Source organism: Bombus fervidus, chromosome 8 (genome assembly GCF_041682495.2).
Source record: "Bombus fervidus isolate BK054 chromosome 8, iyBomFerv1, whole genome shotgun sequence".
NCBI classification, from domain to species: Eukaryota; Metazoa; Arthropoda; class Insecta; order Hymenoptera; family Apidae; genus Bombus; species Bombus fervidus.
Genome location: NC_091524.1, coordinates 8,962,498 through 8,982,788, shown reverse-complemented (window position 1 = coordinate 8,982,788; position 20,291 = coordinate 8,962,498). Strand labels below are relative to the sequence as shown.

At 32.8% G+C, this 20,291-nt stretch overlaps 3 protein-coding genes across 14 annotated transcripts in view; 1 reads left to right on the top strand and 2 right to left on the bottom strand.

The window, feature by feature from the left end:
- Nucleotides 1-6,788, bottom strand: part of Scrib (scribble planar cell polarity protein) — a 53,102-nt gene extending 46,314 nt beyond the window's left edge. For 8 of the 10 annotated variants that reach the window (XR_011800498.1, XR_011800500.1, XR_011800499.1 and 5 more), the window contains exons 1-2: nt 6,343-6,788; nt 5,860-5,977 (exon numbers count right to left, since the gene is read on the bottom strand). Coding sequence is in view for 7 of the 10 variants with exons in the window: in XM_072009108.1 (XP_071865209.1) it covers nt 5,860-5,977; nt 6,343-6,504 (280 nt within the window). In the remaining 3 variants the exon portion in view is untranslated. The remainder of the gene's footprint in view (nt 1-5,859; nt 5,978-6,342) is intronic. The other 2 variants (XM_072009112.1, XM_072009109.1) reach the window with 1 other exon arrangement.
- Nucleotides 6,789-7,736: 948 nt separating this feature from the next.
- Pex11c (peroxisomal biogenesis factor 11c) lies at nt 7,737-9,727 on the top strand. The gene is made up of 5 exons (XM_072009273.1): nt 7,737-8,019; nt 8,157-8,423; nt 8,570-8,748; nt 8,819-8,887; nt 8,998-9,727. The coding sequence occupies exons 2-5, from the start codon at nt 8,193-8,195 to the stop codon at nt 9,212-9,214; spliced, it is 696 nt and encodes a 231-aa protein (XP_071865374.1). The 5' UTR covers nt 7,737-8,019; nt 8,157-8,192; the 3' UTR covers nt 9,215-9,727.
- A 1,350-nt stretch (nt 9,728-11,077) lies between these two features.
- Orb (polyadenylation element binding protein orb) lies at nt 11,078-19,564 on the bottom strand. Of its 3 annotated transcripts, none has more exons than XM_072009144.1 (12): nt 19,103-19,564; nt 16,737-17,043; nt 15,941-16,080; nt 14,131-14,390; nt 13,925-14,051; nt 13,482-13,848; nt 13,174-13,406; nt 13,000-13,092; nt 12,753-12,918; nt 12,564-12,691; nt 12,408-12,488; nt 11,078-12,341 (listed from the first exon to the last, which is right to left on the bottom strand). In XM_072009144.1, the coding sequence occupies exons 1-12, from the start codon at nt 19,121-19,123 to the stop codon at nt 12,177-12,179; spliced, it is 2,088 nt and encodes a 695-aa protein (XP_071865245.1). In that variant the 5' UTR covers nt 19,124-19,564; the 3' UTR covers nt 11,078-12,176. The 3 variants fall into 3 exon arrangements, with proteins under 3 accessions (XP_071865245.1, XP_071865243.1, XP_071865246.1); XM_072009142.1 differs by lacking the exon at nt 19,103-19,564 and adding an exon at nt 17,702-17,824; XM_072009145.1 differs by lacking the exon at nt 19,103-19,564 and adding an exon at nt 17,206-17,352.
- Between the last annotated feature and the right edge of the window lie 727 nt (nt 19,565-20,291).

Sequence of the window (20,291 nt, the reverse complement as noted above, 5' to 3'; positions counted from 1 at the left end):
ATTACAGTAAAGCCATAAAGTGACCCGATGGAAGCTTCTCAAGCGGCTAGAAACACTTTGAGAGTCTCCGAGCACTGTGAAGTTCAGGTTGTTGGCGAAGAGAAATTTTTCGAGTGGTTTCTTTAATGTTTCGAGTTTCAAAGTCGAAAGATGATGTCTAAGTTAAGAACTACTCAAAGATCCGTAATTTTAGAACAGATCAGTTTTCTTATTCCAGGAAACTGTTCTTAGGTCAGTATATAATCTTTCTTATTCTTGTTCGAGGAAATTCTTCTTCGTTTAATGTATGATCTTTCTTTCCCCGAGGATATTGTACTTACTTCAATATAGAATCTTTCTTATTCGAGGAAATTGCTCTTAGTTCGATACATAATCATTTAGAAGTGGAGATTGCATAAAGGCTACTGTTAAAGCGACTGTTTGATTGAGCTGATGGACAACGATGAAGAGATCTTATCGATGAAATCGTGACCCGTTATCGATGTATCACGATGGTGGTCACTCGAAAACAATCAAGTGACACGAGCCAATGACCACATGTCCGTCGAAATTTGGGTAATCGATTTCCCCTTATCTAGTTTGCGTTGCCTATCTTCTCTGTATTCAAAGATAACTACATACATTCAATCTTCAATGGTCGTACAATTGTATCTTTTCAATGATTACATTTGTACGATCATGAAATAGAAAATTATCGATAAATAACAATATAAGAATTCTAGGAATTTTAGCAGTTATTGCGAAGGAGAACAGTCGATGACCTACGGAAAGCCTTTTTATCTGGTTTGAAAATTACGTATGTATGCAATAATCTTTTTTAAGAAAGTCAATAAAAATTCGATAAAACTAAGAAAATCGATAAAAACTTGTAGGTGCAAATTTTTAGAATGTTTATCCTGTAAACTTCAAATTTTTCAGTATAAGCCACTAGCAACGATCCAACAAGCAACATGTACAAAAGAATGAGAAAGATGAGATTTATGAATTTTATATAAAATGGACTCTTTTGATCCATTCACGCTTACATTTATCATGATATAGTACAATTAGAATAGTACAAAGGATCTGTTACTGCGAAGTACGGAGAATTTCACAGTTGACCATACTGAATAAAAATTGGAACGGTTTCGATTTATCGTACGAATGAAGGCGAAAGAACAAGGTACAGGCGAGTGAGCAACGAAGTTGCATGCGATTTCGTTTTCGAAAATCGCCAGGTCAACGTGGTGTAAAACCGGCAGAACGTTTTACTTCGCTGGAACTCCAGCTCTCGACTTTCATTGCGAACAAAAGAATTCATTTTTCAGTATGTACAATGCCGCCGCTTATTATACACTTTGGTATTGTTCGAAATTTTTTTCTATTTTTTCTTCTTCTTTTCCTCCTTTTCTTTTTTTTTCTCTCTCTTTTTTTCATTTATTATTCGACCGTTTCAACTAAAAATGGGGGCTGTTAGCTCGATTTAGACCGTTAAACGTTCCCACCATTTCGCACCAACTTATTATACGAAGCGATTAACGAACACAAACTAATGAAATAAGATATGTCGAATGTTCGAACTAATACCGAAGACTACGTACATATTTGAAATATTTACAGATTACGTACTATCGTTTAGGTAACGGTGAATCGCTTAATTGAAGATATTGGAAGAATGAGTCAGGTAACCAAGAAAATGAAACCAATTTCGATTAAACTTTAAGCAATTATCTAGATAATTTTGTTGATAAATTAAAGTTTTAATTAATTACATAAGCGATTTCGGTAATGAGGCTCGTTAGTGAAAGCTCTTGGAAGAAATCGTCCAACGATTCACGAACGCATCAGCAGAGTTATTTTATTTTAACGAAACAAATTATCCCATTAACCATTAAGCTATTCTACCAAAGGTTTTCATAAAAGATATGAATCTATCTTAAGACATTCTCATATATATCAGTTATTTTATATTTTTATAAACCTTATAAGGCAATGCTAATAATAAAGAATAATCTATAACATATCTCTATAAACAATGTTTTAAATATAAATAAAATATATGTACTATGGATTTTTGAAAGAAAAGTTTATATCAAGACGTATATTTTTCACTTAGTATATCAAAAATAATATCAGCAAAAATAAAATCATGTTATTGGGGAGTAGAAGATGGAATCACAAATTACAAAACGGTAATGGCAGTCGAAGCCCGTTATTCCGGCATGATGAATGAAAAATTTCATTTTACGCGACGAATAAACAAGCATGCGTCCACAGGCATCATGGTTCGAAGCTAATTACTCGGTCGGAGATGTGTCACGCGCGCATGTATGTACGAAAGAATGCAAAAGCGGCACGTCTATTGATAACAAGACCGACCGCGCATCAGGAAGTAGTAATTACGCGAGAGAATTTATCTATAGCGCGTATTTTCATTGTACCTTTAGCGATACAGTCAAGAAGACAACACGACGTCGTTTGATATTTAAATTCCACTAAATAAGCCAAATTGATCAACTTTACTTTTTATACATTTATCAATTTCATTACTCGGGTACATAACTAATATTTACATAATATAAAAAGACAAATGAGCTACACAATTAGCTAAGCACTCGCTACCATGAGTTTATTTACAGCAAGACGAGATGCGTAATTGTAAATTGCAAGATAAATTTGAAAAAATTACGTTTGCAACATCACCACCTTTCTCTGTTTTTTTAGTGTATGAGAAGTTGATCAGAATTCTGAGTGGCTCATTTGTTGTCCATTGTTCATTCACGTGGTATTTATGACACATTGTATACGTAATCATAATTAACATATTGTCAACTGGATAGCTTATATGCATTTGAATGGATGTTATTTAAAAGCTTCCTAGATAGGCCATGAAAAAATCTCATAATATCGTAAAACGAAATATAAGATACGAAAATATATTAATGTTTCTTATGAATAATATTGTAATGGAATTGATAATATGTTAAATATATTATACCTATAGAATGTGATAAGCAGAGGTAGAGAAAATATAGTATAAAAAGATAAATGGCTTTAGGAATTCGATATTTTTTTTTTTACTCGATTTGTAAAACGGGATCCTTTTCTCAACGGAACTATTTCTTTTACGATACAATGCCAGGTAACAACGTGGCCTACAAACATGCGAACGTTACCTGCGAACGTGCGAACGTACGAACATTGCCTGCGAACGTGGCCTACAAATGTAGGAACCTGTTCTACAAACCGTACGTATTTAATCTGCAAACGTGGCCTGTGAACGTGCGAACGTTGCCTGTGAACGTGCAAATGTGACCAGTGAATTTTGATTTTTGCCCCGATTCCTTATACAAATGCCACACTGTGCGTCATTTCGAAAATCTAAAAATGACGTCACTACGTACTCAACACCTGGAAGACATGAACAAATAAATTATTGTAAATAGGTAAGATATATCTTTAAATATCTATATACAGACCAAAATTCCAGTTATAAAATATTTAAAATATCAAGAATTAAACATAAAACTTCAAATCAATATTGTTCTTACATTCTTCTGCTACCTTTTTAAGCTCGAGTCCTTAGAGGGAATAGCCGTGAAACGTTGACAAGAACGTAGTTTCACATTCAAGAGAAAGATGTCCAGTGAAGCGCAAACTAAGGTACGAATGTTACTGAGCATTTAACGGCAGGAAACATTCCAGGGAAATAGTGGTAGAAGAAAAAGAAGAAGGGACCGGTGAAAAAGAAAGGGAAAAAATAATCTGATGGTAAAACGAGGCAACTGCGACTGTACAACAGCAATTTTCAACCTTTTTTTATTTTATGGTACACATAAACTACAGTGACTACAAAAAGTATTTGTATCCCACTGCACTTATCTATTATGATTTATATACTAGTTAATTAGATCCAACTAAAGAATCTAGTAAAAGATCGCTTCATTGAAAAATGAGGATATGTACAAATATTTTTTGTAGCCGCTGTAATTACTAAAATTCTACCGCACGCCCGAAAATATATTATATTTAGTTCAAGATGGAACACTGACACCAGAGTGCTAGTTTCTTTTTCCCTTTCTTTACTTTTTTCTTTTTTTCTTTTTTTGCTGCTGTATTTTTTATTTGACAATCTAGGGGAAAAGAAATCAATAACCAAATAACTAGGTATTACGTGCTTTTAAAAATTCTCGCGGCGCACCTGTGGACCTCTCGCGGCACACTGGTTGAAAATCGCTACTCTACACGGTACATTCCTTCTTTGGCCGTCACGTCGTGCTGCATGTGAAGTAACGAAGTTTCCGTGTGTAGTGTGTATATACGCGGGTGGCGAGGGACGAGCATAAGGTAAACATAAAAACGCCGAAGTGGAACGGTAAGTAAATCCAGCGAACAGCGAGAAAGGAAAGGCTTCCCTCTTGGGAAACAACTTCGAGGCGGGACTAAAAAACGCGTTTCAACGTGCCTTTCGAGCTACGAGCCGCTGCATCGTCGTTAGAAAGTAAACGAGGCGCCGTTTACTATAAGAATGTGTGTCTTCATCTTCCTGAATCGATCCTTGAATCGAAACGTTCGATCGATCGATAGTTAACCCTAAAATGACAGTATGAGCGACCTCATGAAATTTTAACCATGTTACGGAAGTATAAACAAACTTTAGATATCTAATTTTTGTTTACCTTTTCCAATTTATGCATTTATAAGTTTATAAAACAGTAGAAAGAAAAAATTCTTTCAGTATAATTTTATGTGAAGTTACTAAACAATTCATAGTATCTCTATTTATTTATTAGAAAAATAAAGCAGAAAATTATGTATATCAATGATTTTATTTTACTCAAACTTAAAAAATTGACTAATATTTAGATTTATTAATTAAACCCTCGAGAAAAATGCAATAATCGCCGTTCTCGATCAAATCAACGATCGACATATCGAAAGTATGATCAAGAAACATCTGATATAGACTATAGAATCGATATCATATATCGAAATCTTACTTTTTATGATATGTATTTTAACTGTTAATGAATTGTATTAGAATAAAATACAAATTATAGTAACTTTACACTATATACGGTTATAACCATGACGTTCAAAATTTATTTTTTTGTATCGCAGAAAGTAACAGTCAATCTGTTAGATCATCATAGTCGATGTTTTACTTACGCCACTCTAACCGGCAATATAATGTAAAAAAAAATACAGTGATAGCGGTAACTGGTCCATGAAGTATTTAGTACCAGCTACGACTGAATAAACCAAACAAAAGAATGCATTTTTAGTATTCCACGCAGTGCAGTGTAATGTTTCAAAAAGGAAAGATGTGTCAACAATAAGATTTAATAAATTATATAAATTTGTATAGAGTCTATACACTTCTATAATACTTACATTACATTAATATATTATAATAACTACATTAAGAAATTGAATTTTAAACACAAGTCAGAAATGACTCATACATCATCCCGTCCATAGTATACTATTCGAGGGTTAATATTTAACACTGGCACTGTTTCGCAGTTTATCCACCTCGAACATGAGGTTCCATTAATGGTCCGTCTCGTTTAACTCTACTTTTCTTTACTCGACGCCTTTGTACGCACGTTATTACACTCGACTTTCTCATTGACAATCGTGTCTGAACCATGTACACGTGCTTCGTTAGAAGCCATGTACAAGCAGTGCTTTGCTCACCGACCGTGTACGAAAAGAAAAATAACCGGAAAGACGAAGATAAAAACAGTCCAGAAAAATGTTTCATTCTTAACGAAACGTTGAAACCGGGGATCGGTACTTTCCTATCGTCGTGGACGCCACACCGCCACAATACCACAAATGACTAAACTCAAAGAAAAAAGAAAAACGTGCACTCACCGTTCCTGGATACATCCAACTCCACGAGATTTTCGAAATTCTGGATATCTGGTGGTAAGCGGTGAATTTCATTGTCACTCAAGCCTAGCTTTCGTAGCTTCTGCAGCCGAAAAAAATTCTGGAACGAGGAAAGACACGATAATAAGAGTATTTGATAAGAAAATAATAACGATGACAATAAAAACTACCCTTTACGCCATAAGTAATGCTTTAGACAGCACCCAACCCAGTAAATTAACTCAAAGAATTGTATTCTGGTTGCTAATATAATAAAATAAAAAAATATCAGCTATGCCGTATACATTCTTCGCCGTTACATTACAGCCGATGGTACGATACGTCATGGGCACAATAGCAAGAGGAAAAGAGATACAATAAGAAAAAGATAGAGCGAGAGAAGTAAGAGAGGGGAGAAACGCATAGAAAGAAAAAGAGATACGGGTTATAAGACAGAAAAGTTGGCATGTAGCGGTATTTGTCTACCTTAGGTAGATCACGAATGTGATTCGCGTCCAGCAGGAGCTCTTCCAAGCTTCTCGAATATCGTAAAATATCATCGGGGACGCACGGCAGAGAGCAATGACGCTTGTCAATGTATTCCACCTGCCTGTTACACCCTTTAAAAATCGGTATGCAGCGGAACATGGTACTCCTTTTTTTTTCACTATTAATCACGTTAAAAGAACACCGAACATAATTGTCCCACGTTGGTTCACGGCGGCACACGATGCTATTTGCACATTATTCGTTGAACGAGGATTAGATTAAAAGAAACTAGAAGGAAAACGAGCGGCATCGACACACACTTTCACGCCCTACTCGGCTTTAAACGCGCTCTCGGCTTGTACCTCGAAGTCTGACGTCATCACGTCTCCAAACCACTGATCACGTTGCTCTAAAGCGACACACAACAATGAGCGAATACGACGCTTTGAGAAGACAGTTCCCCCACTACACTCTGTTCGCCATAAACTTACTGCACATATAGATGGGGAATCTTAAACAGGATGTTCAGTTATAACTATATGCTTTGATCACGGAATACAGCCAGAGAGGTAAATAAATCCACGTAATTAAAATCTAGGGAAAATTGTTGAGGATTCGTGACTCTAATTTTGATAGAATTATTAAATAGAAAGCTCCTTTTTCGAACATTAACTCTTTAAGTAATAAGACTGAATGTACCTAGAACTAGATTAAATGATTATTTCTGTTACTGCTTAATTAAATGTGTCAAGTTTAAGAAATCAATTTAAATTATAATTCACCAGTAATTAATGGCTAGTAGAACAATGGAGAATCACGTGACCAGGTATATTTAGCTCTTAACTTGACTTAGACGAAGTATAGATATGAAATATGTACTTTTAATCGAGAAGGTACTTTAACTAAGTTTTATCTGTGATACTTAGACGATAAACTAAAAATATTTGTATGTTGAAAATTATGGAATATCTTTTATTCTAATAGGGACTAGTTGTTATGAAAAATGTCGTTATACGACCTTTACAAGTTATATTTAACTTAGATAATACAACCTGATATAACATAATGCATTTTATTTATGCTGCTAATTAATTTTGTAGTGTAAAATACTGGAAATACATTTCGATAAGTATTCAGCAAAATATAATTTATTAAAAATGATTAAGCTGAAATCATTACTGAAACCGAAGAATTCTGATATTTATTTGTATAAGACTAATCTTTTATAAATAATCAAACTCGTGTTCTCTTGAAAGAATAATTATACCACGAATATTATTTAATAATTCTATATATGTCAATTTCTCAATATTTACAAATATTTTGATTTTTACCAATAGATGACACAGTTTCTTTTTTACCGACTACATTTTTATTTCAATTTTTGTGACACAACCGCAAGAGTGCATTGTCAAGTAAGAAGGGATGAAAAGTCACACTTCAAACTTGTTTATGTTAAAATTATTTTTAATTACAAATTTCATAACAAAATAAAATGTAAATGCACATAAATAATTCGCAGATCTTGTATGAAATGTATGAAAAAACTAATTCTTTCCACAGCTTAACTCACTTTGCATAGTCCTTCATGTGACATATGTTATTTATTAATAATAAGTAGGACACATATGTATAGGCTGGTATAGCTAAGAACTTATTTGCATTACATATTCGGTGAGTTGCCATTTTTTACACTTGATCTTACAAATTATACATATTACTATTGCTTCAACTATATAATAATCAGATCCATAAAAAGTTATTATTTTTAATAAAATTATTATATTATCTCACATTTTTTTTTATTACAGTGTCAGATCTATATTTTCAAACATATTCATTCCAATATGACTATTGCATTAATATCAGAATATTTGGAAACACATCAAGGTAGAGATAAATTTTTGAGAACATTGTCTTATATGGCAAAATTTGCTACGTTGGGCACATCCTCAAATGAAACAGAAAAGAAATTAAAAATATTTAGCAGTCAAATGAGTGAATGCAGAATGATCTTAAGATTATTAGATGACATACCAACCATTCATTATGCAATGACATATGGATGGGGAAAAGAGGTATATATATTAATGAAGTAAAATATACTTACAATGTAAAAGAAAATAATTTCTGCAAATTGTGTTTCATTTTCTATATATTAATGTAATGTACAAATGTATACTATTCTTCTACAGGCATATAAATTTCATATGTCATCTAATAGGAGCCAGATCGGTTGATCAGATGTGTGGAATTAATGCAGATTTTGGTGGATATTATGTTTGGCCCAGTAGAACACATTTTTTGGACTGGCAAACATAAACTGATTAAAATTGATACTGAAGCATGGAATAATGCTTCAACGTGGTTCTGGATAATTTCTCTGCAACTGTCATTATTAAAGTATGTTATACAGAAGATATAATTAAATATTGTACTTAAACGCCTTGATTATATGTATATTTTTTTATAGATCTCTGCGAAAATTAAAACAATTTAGCAATTATAAGACACATCTTAGTAAAACTAACTGCAATACAAGGTAAATTTAGGAACAATATACAAATATTTTTATATTGATTTGATTAATAAGATGTTATAATATCAATTATTTATTTTTATTTTATATATATAATATTTATTTTTGAACAGAATCGCCTTGAAAACAGTAAGCAGACAGAGGTGGAATGAATTACTAACTTGCATAAGATTAGTCTTAGATATAAGCTATGCAGTTAGTTATCTGCCATCTGGCACATTCTGGGGAGGACAGTTAAAAACTTGGCAAGTTGGGGCACTTGGAACCTTGTCTTCCTTGATTGGTTTGTATCAAGCTTTAAGTAAACGAGCTAAACATAAAAGTTCATAATATCTACAATTAAGAATAAGGTGGCAAGAATTGTTACAATTATCAGTATAAATATATTTTTTTATTTCTGTTAATCAATTTATATAAGAAATGTTGTGTAATAAATGTCAAATGAATCATAATTAAAAGAAAATAAATCTTAACTGTTTAATCTTTTTATGTAATTTAAAGTATAATTTTATATATTATGAAACAATACAATATTGTTAACATAATAAAGAACAATTTATTGTTTTTAATATATCAATTTTGTGTTACAAGGTATGTTTTAACAAGGATATATGCAGTAGGAAAAAAGCTAAAGCAATATAAATTATTGATATTTCGGATAAAGCTTACTTGATTTTAAGCTAATTAGTATTTATATATGTTTACTATTGATCGAATCGTTTTTACATGTTATTCGAATGTCAGTATTTGTAAATTATAGATATAGGTTCTATTATCAATAAAAGTGAAAGAATACGAGGCACTTTCTGTATGAACATAAATAAAAATATTTTGCTACCTAGAGCACGATGTAATCATTGCCTCGCGAGTGGTTAAATCTCTTAAAAGTGTTAAGAAAACTTGACATTATGCGTACCAGTAGCAGTCTTGTTTCTTTAATAATAGATCACCCTGTATCGCGTGGTTATCAATGATTTAAAAATAATTTGTGTTTTCCACGTTAGAATAAAATCTATGGAGATTATATTAAAAGGCACGACTTATTAAAAGTTTGTAAATAAGATAATATTTCCGATAAAAGAGCATCTTTAAAATTTCTGACGGCTCATTATTCATTATCTTTTCGCCGTTAATTCGTTAGTTTTTAGTCTAAGAGTTTTTGTCGTTCATTACTTTAGAACCATTCTTAGGCATTAGCAAAAACTGATCTTTTGTGTACTAAAAACTTTATGATTACATTCGAAGCTTTTGTAGAATATATGTATATATATATATACATATATTATTTTGTATGTTGTATTAAAGCACTTCATAGGAGTATTTTCTTATGTATATAATAACCATATTGTTTGATAATTGTATTTGATGTAACACGATATATTTTTTTTGTGTATTTGTTCCACTTCCTTAAACCAGGCGAAATTTTAATGACTCAGAAATATGATAAATTCACCTTCCCTTTAATATGTGTTAAGTAATTCAGTACTATAGCAGTGTAACTTGCAGTTGATTATATGAATTTTAAATTATTTAAATCTTAAATTTATACTTTTATCTTGGATCATCATTAATGTGTAATCTATAATTATTTAAAATAAAGGACATAATATATAAATCATAATTACTATTATCATAAATATCGAATATGAAATATTTGAATAACATCGTTTTATACTGTATCTGTTTCAGTAATTTTCTAAAAATTGATAATCATAACTTGAATTTCCTTCCAGTATAATTTCAAATTTCAGAAATTTTAAGTTCCAAATTTTAGACTTTAATTCACCTTATTTTTGCCAATATTTATTCCCTATAATTATTCCGAACTTCTTATAATTTTTTTTTTTAATAATGAGGATATTTGTAATTATTTGCGACAAGAACCTTCAATTTGAATAAAGTACTGTAATTTAGATTAATTTAAAAATATCAAAATTGAACAAATTAAATATAAATTAATATGATTAATATAATTTGTGTTATTAACTGATATTTACTTTATGATTTTGTTTATACTAACTATCAAATTCTCATATAATAACATTTAGTATCTAGCAGTTTGCATAAGCAGATATTTTTAAGGCCAGGAGTTTAAAAAGGGCAGAAGGTTCATTTGGAGGAATTATTTTTTCGAACGATAAAAAGAAAAGGAACAAAATGATGAAACAAAAAAGGAGGAACGACAAATGGAAGTCTATCTGCAAAAATATGATTTTTAATTCACTCAACAAAATGATATCAAAACATCAGAAACGCGATTAGAAGCAATATTGCAAAATCTTCTTGAAAGAAAATACATAACATAATATCGTAACAAAAAATAAAAACAGAATCAAATTACTACAATCCGCTCCAGAATCGTAGACCATGTACTTCTCCATTTCGTCAACAGTTAAACAGTCCTGTAAACGAAGCTCATAAAGGCTTATCGCCTTGGCTAAGAGTATAAATTATGATTACAATTGCCATTTTGGTAATAACCCTTACACTGTACAATGTAACGTAAAACTACAACGACGGGCGATATCATCGACAAATGTCGGTATATAGCCTGGGTTCTAATTGGTACTCAAATTAAATGCGTTCTTCGCAAAAAATAACAATAATTAAATGAACAACTCCTCCTGCCGCTAGAATTCCACAATAATCTAATCTCATCGAACAGTGTACGATTAAGCGTAATATTTCGCCGATAGATTATTATAGCGGCGCGTTGTATTTTTGTGGATTTTTTTTAACATTGTGAACTCATTCCTTCTCTTGTTTCGCTTCTTTTTTAACGATCGAGTGGCTTCCCATTTTATCGTATAAAAATTATTGTCACTATAAAAGCCACAATTGGACCCACACGGATTCAATGTAAATGCACACTCGTAACGCATAATTATCATATAATGTGATGTGTTACTCAATGGCACAATTATTGCAATAAAACGATCAACAAGAGAACCAGTCCCTAAATAAACGTACTAAATAAAAATACTGTTTGTTGAGAACGCGACTGTGGCCGCGTTCGAAATAGGAACTTTATGAGAAACACGATTTTTATCCATTAGTCTCTATACCGCGGACGTATGTGATAGTAACGATAATAAACAAATCGTTGCATTTGCCGATCAGCTGGTATGTCCGGTATTTCAATGTATATCGTCAAACCAGCTGCCCGCAGCTTTGCGATAAAAAACTAAGTTTGCACCCTGTCAGTAAGTCAGCTAGCGCAACGTCCTTGCAAAAACAAATAGTCAAAAAAAAATTTTTATGTGACCATGGAAGAGAAGCTCAATAATTGTACTTAAATAGTGGGATTATTCGTTCCACGAGACCAGGAATTTACGTTTGGCGATAATCCGACCACTTGATTTGTCTTTGAATTGCGCATTAAAGGTTTATGATGCCACATTGATTCCATTGAGTGTTGCCATTGCCAGCAACTGCGACAAAAGTATCGGAAGCACACCTACAAATACGATAGAATATAATAAAATATCTTTTATCTAGAAAGGAAAAAAGAATTCTTTCATACCACTTCACGACAAAAATAGGGTCCCTGTTGTACAGAGCACCCTGAACACATGGAATCTTCTAAATATGGATCAACTTGCACCTATTAAAGACAATAGATTGTATTATAATTTCGTTCTCTTAATATATCATAAACATTTCATAAAATTACGCGAACCTTTTTTGTAAATTTGGCAGTTTTTATTTCTATGAAAGCAGCTGAAATTGCTTTCATGTATGAATGTTTTGTACTAAATGTAACACGGCCAGATCCAATTGGATATTTGTGTTTGTCAGTATCAATCCCTGAAATTAAATTTTAATCTTACTAATATTCATCTAATAATCGAGGTATGTCGATTTTTACCTGCATAAATAACCCCACGAAACAGATCATCCATAATTTTTGCTAAACCAGCGGCAGTTAGCATACCATGAAGAGCACCAACAAATACTGTTTTATGAGGATCAAGTTTTTGTGATGAAGATTTTACATAATTACTGTCTTCAAGAATCCAAGGTATTACTTGTACCTATGTCAAAATTGTTACATAAATATTATAACTCTTACAAGAAATGCAATATAATTTTACTAAAAAAGAAGTAATATGCACCTCTTTTGCTTTCATACGTTTAGATGATATTTTGTAATACCAACTGCCACCATTGGTAAAATCATGTGTACAACATGTCAATAAAGTTCTCACCTTAAACAATACATATATATTCTAGCTTGTTAAAAACAAATAAGTTAGAAAAGAGATAAGGTACTAAAAATATTTAACTACCTGTTTCTCTGACTCAAATATAATATATACATATCCCTTTGGCTGCGTGGCAGACTGATCTTTTCCCGGCCATTCCACTCGTATTGGACCGAACTGCTTGAAAGTGGCGATTAAAAGGGACTCGGTGATATCCCAAGGTACACCACCAAGGAATACTTTAGATGAGTAACCTGATGGTTTTTGAGTGCGTTGCGGCAATATGCCACTCCAAGTACAAGTTGGGTCACAAAGTGCTGAAATAATAGTTTTTTAATGTTGCTAATACATCCTCTTCTCTGTTTCTTATATTTTAATAAATGAATTATTACCAGCGGCACTTCGATGAAAACGCGCTACACGTTCAAGCGAGAGCTGTGGATCTAAAATATTTATCGGAGGTGAATTCAGGGCCATCATATGATTTCCAGTGGAACAACAGCTTTTTTCGTGCGACATAAAAGAATTCAGGAAACCGCCGTTTTGATTCGATCCGTAGTGATGACCTCGATTGTGTCCATGTGAATGATGATGATGTGTCGACGAGTTTTGATGGGATGAAGATAGATATTTTTTCACTGCCATTCGTTGGAACGCGGCTACTCTATTATTTGTGCATAAATCCACTTCCGGCGACATCAATGAGCCCAGAGACTGAGGGTAACATTCGTGTGACGATGAATTTAACGATAAACAGTTCTAAAATGAAACAATTTCTTTCTCCCTAACCTTGATGAACTTAGATAATTATTGTCTATAACTTAAAAAAAAATACCATTATATCGGATAGAGACCCATCCACACTACCTATACCACTCGTATCTGAGTCCGCTGGTGAGTTCGATCTTGATCCATTGCACCCCATCACATGTGGATACTCGAAAGTAGGACTACTGCAGTCGCTGTTGAAATAAAAATTACCAATTAGTAATTGGTTTTATTATAATTATACGTGATTATAAAAAATTAATTAAGAAATACCTGTAAGGTGGTGACCCACGAATGGGTCTTCCGTAATAAGGAGAATGAATGGGCGATGAGGGTGATCCCACATTCTGCATAGATCCTCGACTTTTCGGTGATGATGTCGTCTGGTTACTACTGTTCGTAGATGAATACGAATAAGGATTCGAATACAGACTTCCAGGCGTGCTAGGACTACCAGGTGTAGTAATAGAACTTGGGGAACTTGGAATTTCAAGTATCGATGAGTTCGAGCAAATTCCGCTCCTATCGTTGCCCTATATTCAAAAATATATAACAAAACCAATTAAAAACTTTTTAAATATATATTTCAATCCAAAAAATCATCTTTTAATTATAAAAATATCTCGAAAACATTCAATTTATTACTTGTAAGCAATAAGAAAATATTTGCGTCTTCTTTGCCAAAGAGAAGCCTGCTACACCATTATTGGACCGCGTCCAAAATAATGTTGCAACGTAAAAAATAGGAACAACAGGGCACGCAATTACAAGTTCACAGAAAAGCTGAGGTCAAAGAGAAGCGAAGATAGAAGAAAAGTGAACTGTGATAGAGCCGTTTGGCTCAAGCTTGTAAATTCTTGGCTACCCTGGAATTCGGGTCGCACTAACGCGCGCGGCTATGCGTAATTTATTTTGCCCAACGTATTATATGTCGGCTCTAATACGCGCATTTCGATGTCCTGCCGGTCCTTTATGTACAGATGCATCCAGCAAATGGTGAAGGTAATAACGTTAAAGGCGACGAGAAGAGCCTGATAAAATGTCCATTAAAGTGTCTGGTCGATAAGGCACGACTTTCACATGGGTCTCTCTTGCTTTTACCCCTTTCGACCGCGTATAGTACTATTTAACTATCGCTGCAATTTAAATTGCAATAATTGTCTATTATTATTTATATTATTTTAGAAAGAAAATAGATTTTAAACTATTGATAACATGATTGATAATATTTATCACTGTGAGAAAAAAAATCGATTAAAATATTGTTGTACGTTACAATATGTACTTAGTTTTGGATTTCTCCGGTTGGTTCTAAAATTTTATAAAATATTATTTTTATCGTCGCAGACTTTATTATCTCCATCCGTTATCGTTATTTGCGCTATCCTAAATTGATGTTAGGAGGTATTGGTCGCAACAAAATATATTGAAAATCGATACATCAGGTATCCAGGAGGTCCCTATTGTGCAAAAAAATTAGCCGCGCGACGGACGGAAAAGGAAGTTCGAGGAGCAGTTGGAGTCACTCCAATGAGGATAATCATTGTTCCGGTTATTGCATTGGCAGCCGGCAGACGTTTCAGAATACTGCCTACTTCATTTCTATTCGAGATTTTCACTATCATATCCAACACGTGACGTTCATAAATTGAAAGAAAAACATTTTAAGGATCTTCGAGTTCCTCGTACATTTCGAGTAATTAAAACATATTCACAGAAATCATTAAATTATCGCTCATGTATAATGATCCTTCTAGAACCTTTGGATTCAAAGTAAATTTTATTAATACAGATAAAAACCTTCCCAACCATAGAATAAAGACCATAGTTGGGTCTTCATAGAATTTAATTGAACTTAATAATTATTTTATTACATTATAGATTATTTAATTTTTATTTTATAATTTGTCGAAAATAAAAAAACATTATTATTTATAAGGTATTATTACGAATTACTGGAAGGGTAATTATCTCTGATAAGTATGACGTAAATAGCGAAATTACTTGACCTATATGAGACCGAAATATCTCGGGCAGTTGGGAGAATCTTAGGCATAATATAAAAAATAAAAGGAAATGTCACCTGATAATGCTGAGAAGATCCTTGATTGCGACCCTGATACTGATAATTACGGCAACCGGGAGACGCAGTTGTTGACTGGCTGCCTAATAATGAACCCCGAGGTAAACCCAGTCCAAATAAATCCGAAATTGACATGTCTCCTAACGTGAAGGAAAAAATACAAAATACGTTGCCGTTTTAAATAAAATCACAAGAAAATATGACACAGCGCAACGAGGACTATCGATTGACAAACGACAAACGCGCTCGTTAGTTTTGAAACAACCAAGCAGGCGATTAGAACAAATTTTCTTATATCTTGAATCTTTCAAAAAAATAAAAAGAGAAAACAATGTAACTCGTTTAGCAGATATTGGAACCAATAATTAAATTTATACGAAGATTAGTCATAAAACTGATGGTAGTTATAAAACAAAAGCAAAGGTCTTTAATCATTTTGTTAATAATTGTAAAACAGATTATTAATTATAGTGAAGAAAGATCACAGAAGCAGATTCTCGCTGATTTTATCCTTAACTAATGAAACTAAAAGTACATGATTTACTCATATAAGATAAAAAATACATTTAAAATACCTTCTCTATCTTTGTATCGGGTAAAAATAAATAATCTTATATTCATATAACAAATCAAATAATATCTCGTATCTCTGTATATTATTCGATCACATTCGATCGTCAACCGTATCCATCATAACAGAAGGGCTAACAGCCAATCTGTGAATTTATCCAAAAATCAAAACAAGACGGTCACATACGATTATATAAAAATGGGACAAAGGAAACGGAACTTTTACCATCGATATTGTTGTTCTTATTGGGTTGCGTGCAAGATGCATCGTGTGAGTATCCTTGGAAGTTAGTCGCCGGCGGAGAATCTAACAGCAAGTTACCGATGTACTGTAGCTGATGTAGATGTTCTCGTTCACTGTCGCGATCTCGTTGTTGTTGTTGTAATTTGTCGCGATGCAACTGTTCACGTTGTTGCAGCTGTATGTGGTCCTGGTCGCGTGACGCTTGCATTTGCTGGCCATGCGATATATCATTGTTCCAATCAGGTGTGTCGGATATTTTCACTCCATCGGCATCACACGATAAATCTAGCTGCAAAAGAGAAAAGAAAAGAATCAGTCGTTAGAATATTTCAAATTGAATGTTTGAAATAGAGACAAAGTTTGTCTCTGGTTAAATGATCACGCTTGGTATGTTTGGTATTGCGATAACAAGGTATAATGTTATAAAGAGATAATAGAGGAACACTGTCACCATTTTTCCTTCCATAGTGGCACCGATTGAATTATTATTCGTTTTATTTTTCTTTTGCGAACAAGCAATTGAAAACAGATAATATACCACTAATTTTTATGATTAATAATTAACTGTAACGCGTATGTGAGTAGACGCTACAGGAAGTATGGACGCTACACGGAATGTTTAGAATTGCGGGGTTCACTACGTAAATTATACACATATTTGTATTTCAATGTTAAGAAAACATTGTAGAAATTAATGCTACTATTTTTATCTAATTTGTAAAGTCTTTTTAGTAGCGTGCTTTTGATTAACGGCTATTCGAATCGATCGCGTCGCTCGTTACGTCAACCGATTTTCCTTGCGTAATTTCCGGTAAAAGTAATGAAATTTCAGAACTTGCACGATTCCTCGGAAGATACACTACACGGAGAATTAGAAAATGATTTCGAACGCTAAAAAACGTTTCGTTCACGTTTGAAGATCGTGAAATTTAATGCGTATCACCTACCACTGAATTCCTCGAAGTCATCGCTACGAACGATATCAGCAAACTATGCTTCGAGCTTTCGGTACAGAATAACGAAAACAGGAGCCTGAAGGACGCCACTCCCAGTTTGCGTTCGAGGAATTCGGAAAAAAAATTTTGCAGGGCAGGGGAATACATCGAGGCATTCTAAAGGTTCAACGAGAATTCCAAACTTCGTAGAATTCAACTTTGTCAAGTTCAAAGGTGTACTAGACATAAGGACGCCTATAATCGATTCGAATACATAATTATCATTTCGTATTACATCAGTTAACATTGTAACATTTACGACGCCCTTAAAATTGTATAACTTTCTGACACGTTGAATCATACAAGGGTTGCATTATTGATATCGATAATTTTTACAAAAGTCATATATCTTTAAAGACATTATACATATATATGTATATGTATTATATATGTATATTATACATATGTATGTATTATATATGTGTATTATATATGTATATTATACATATGTATGTATTATATATGTGTATTATATATATGTATTATATATGTATATTATATATATACATGTATATACATTTACAAGGTAACAAATATAGGAGAAACCTAGATTTCTGAAGAGAAATTTAATTACATCACGAATTGAAAGATGAAATTAGAATATTGTAAGAATGTTACATAAGAACAGGAATATATATACATGTAGTGTGACAGAAATTTATATATTACATATGTATCATATGTGCTAATACTTATTTATGGTTTCATAAAAAAATGACATTCTTACTTAATTTAATAATTTTTTGGTTTACTAATTCAACTACTTGCAACAATATAAATTTTGTATTGATACATAGTCCTGTACTATATTTGCGAAAGGTATCGTACATCTTCGTAAATTTGAAGACAGACAGTTTTTAGGAGAAATTAAATTGCAACAAATTCTTTGTTACTTCCGTTCAATACCTTCAAAATGACTGACGAAGGGTTAAGGACAATATCAGAGGCGCAACACACATATGGAGAGAAAGGGGAAGAATATCAGCGTACGAAACGCAACGTGTTTTGCACGTGGACGCGTTGCGGCTCAACGTACGATTCGCGTGTTTGTTTACAAGTGAGGACGCAGGACATTCCTCGTATTCGGTTTTATATTCTATGTAGGTTCTATGTTATAATTATCACCGTGTACCAGCACATGATTTATATGACAAATTTTCCTTTCGAAGCGACACCATAGTACTAACGAAATTGTAAAGTAGGTTACCAATCGACCGCATGAGAAGTTAAAGAACGAGGTCCATAGAAAAATAAGGCGTAATTAAAACAATAATACGTAGACGTGAAAAAATAAATACGAAACAATTAGAAAAAAGAGATATAAAATTTTTATAAAGGAATATAACGACTTACCAATTGCATTAATGTAAGCATGTCGATCTTTGATTGAGCCTTGACGAATTTTTCAATTGTTCTGTGATCGCTGTTCTCCACTGAATTCAAAGTGGTAACTCGTAACGTACTTCAATGAATTATATAAACTTGATATTGCATATAAATTTAATAAGATTTTTTTCGATTTAATTTAGTAGCGAAGAATCAAATACACGAGTTTTAGTAAATTGTTTAATCAACAATTATCGTGTTACATTAAAAGATTTTTGGGATACTTTAATCCCACCGGGTTTGTTTAATTACTTGCCGGGGGATAATATTTTAATTATTTCAACTCCCAAAATCGCCCATTTATAATTAATTTGTTGGTTCTTTGAAAATAAAATTTATTTTCTTGGGTTCAATTTAGTGTCGATACAGAAACGATGGAGACGGAACGCCCATTCTTCTCCACATTGCTCCACTCTGTGAACTGAATTGAAGATCTCTATTCCTCCCTTTCCCCCTTTCACCCGCAGGTTCCATCTTTGGAAACCACCGGCGCAGTTCGCGAATGCGCGCGATTGTGGAATTTTATATGTGCAATAAGATACAAAATTGTATCACTTGATATGTAATATTTCAAATTCAGATTTTATATATTGGCGAATAATATGTTAAATAAACAAAAATGTTTGAAACTACAAATTTGGTTTAAGATATTAAATATTCGTAATAAATAATTATAATTACAAATTTTTTAATTTGCTATTACATGTAATATGATTTTTACTTAAAGTAATATAATAGGTTATGTAAGTAATAAGGGTATGCGGATACCCGAAGTTGCAGAATTATGTCGGAAATTTTTTTCAGATTTGAATCAGAATCTCGGAAGTTTGTCGATACATAAATGTATTCAGGTATCCGTTAATCTCGAGACCGGATTTGCGATTCGGTATTCAATGCTTCATTCAGAACATAATCTTTCTGTCATCTTGTACTTAAACCAAATTTAAAGCAAACTTGTACTTTAAGTTTAAGTATGTACCGTTTTAATGTATTTAAACTATGTTTAAATACAAGATGACAGAAAAATTATGTTCTAAATTGAACATCGGATTCCGAAACGTAAATCGGTTCCCATAATGACAGGTACCCAAATATGTTTATTTGTCGACGAACTTTTGGGATCTCGATCCAACCCGAATCAAGACTCAGGTATCCG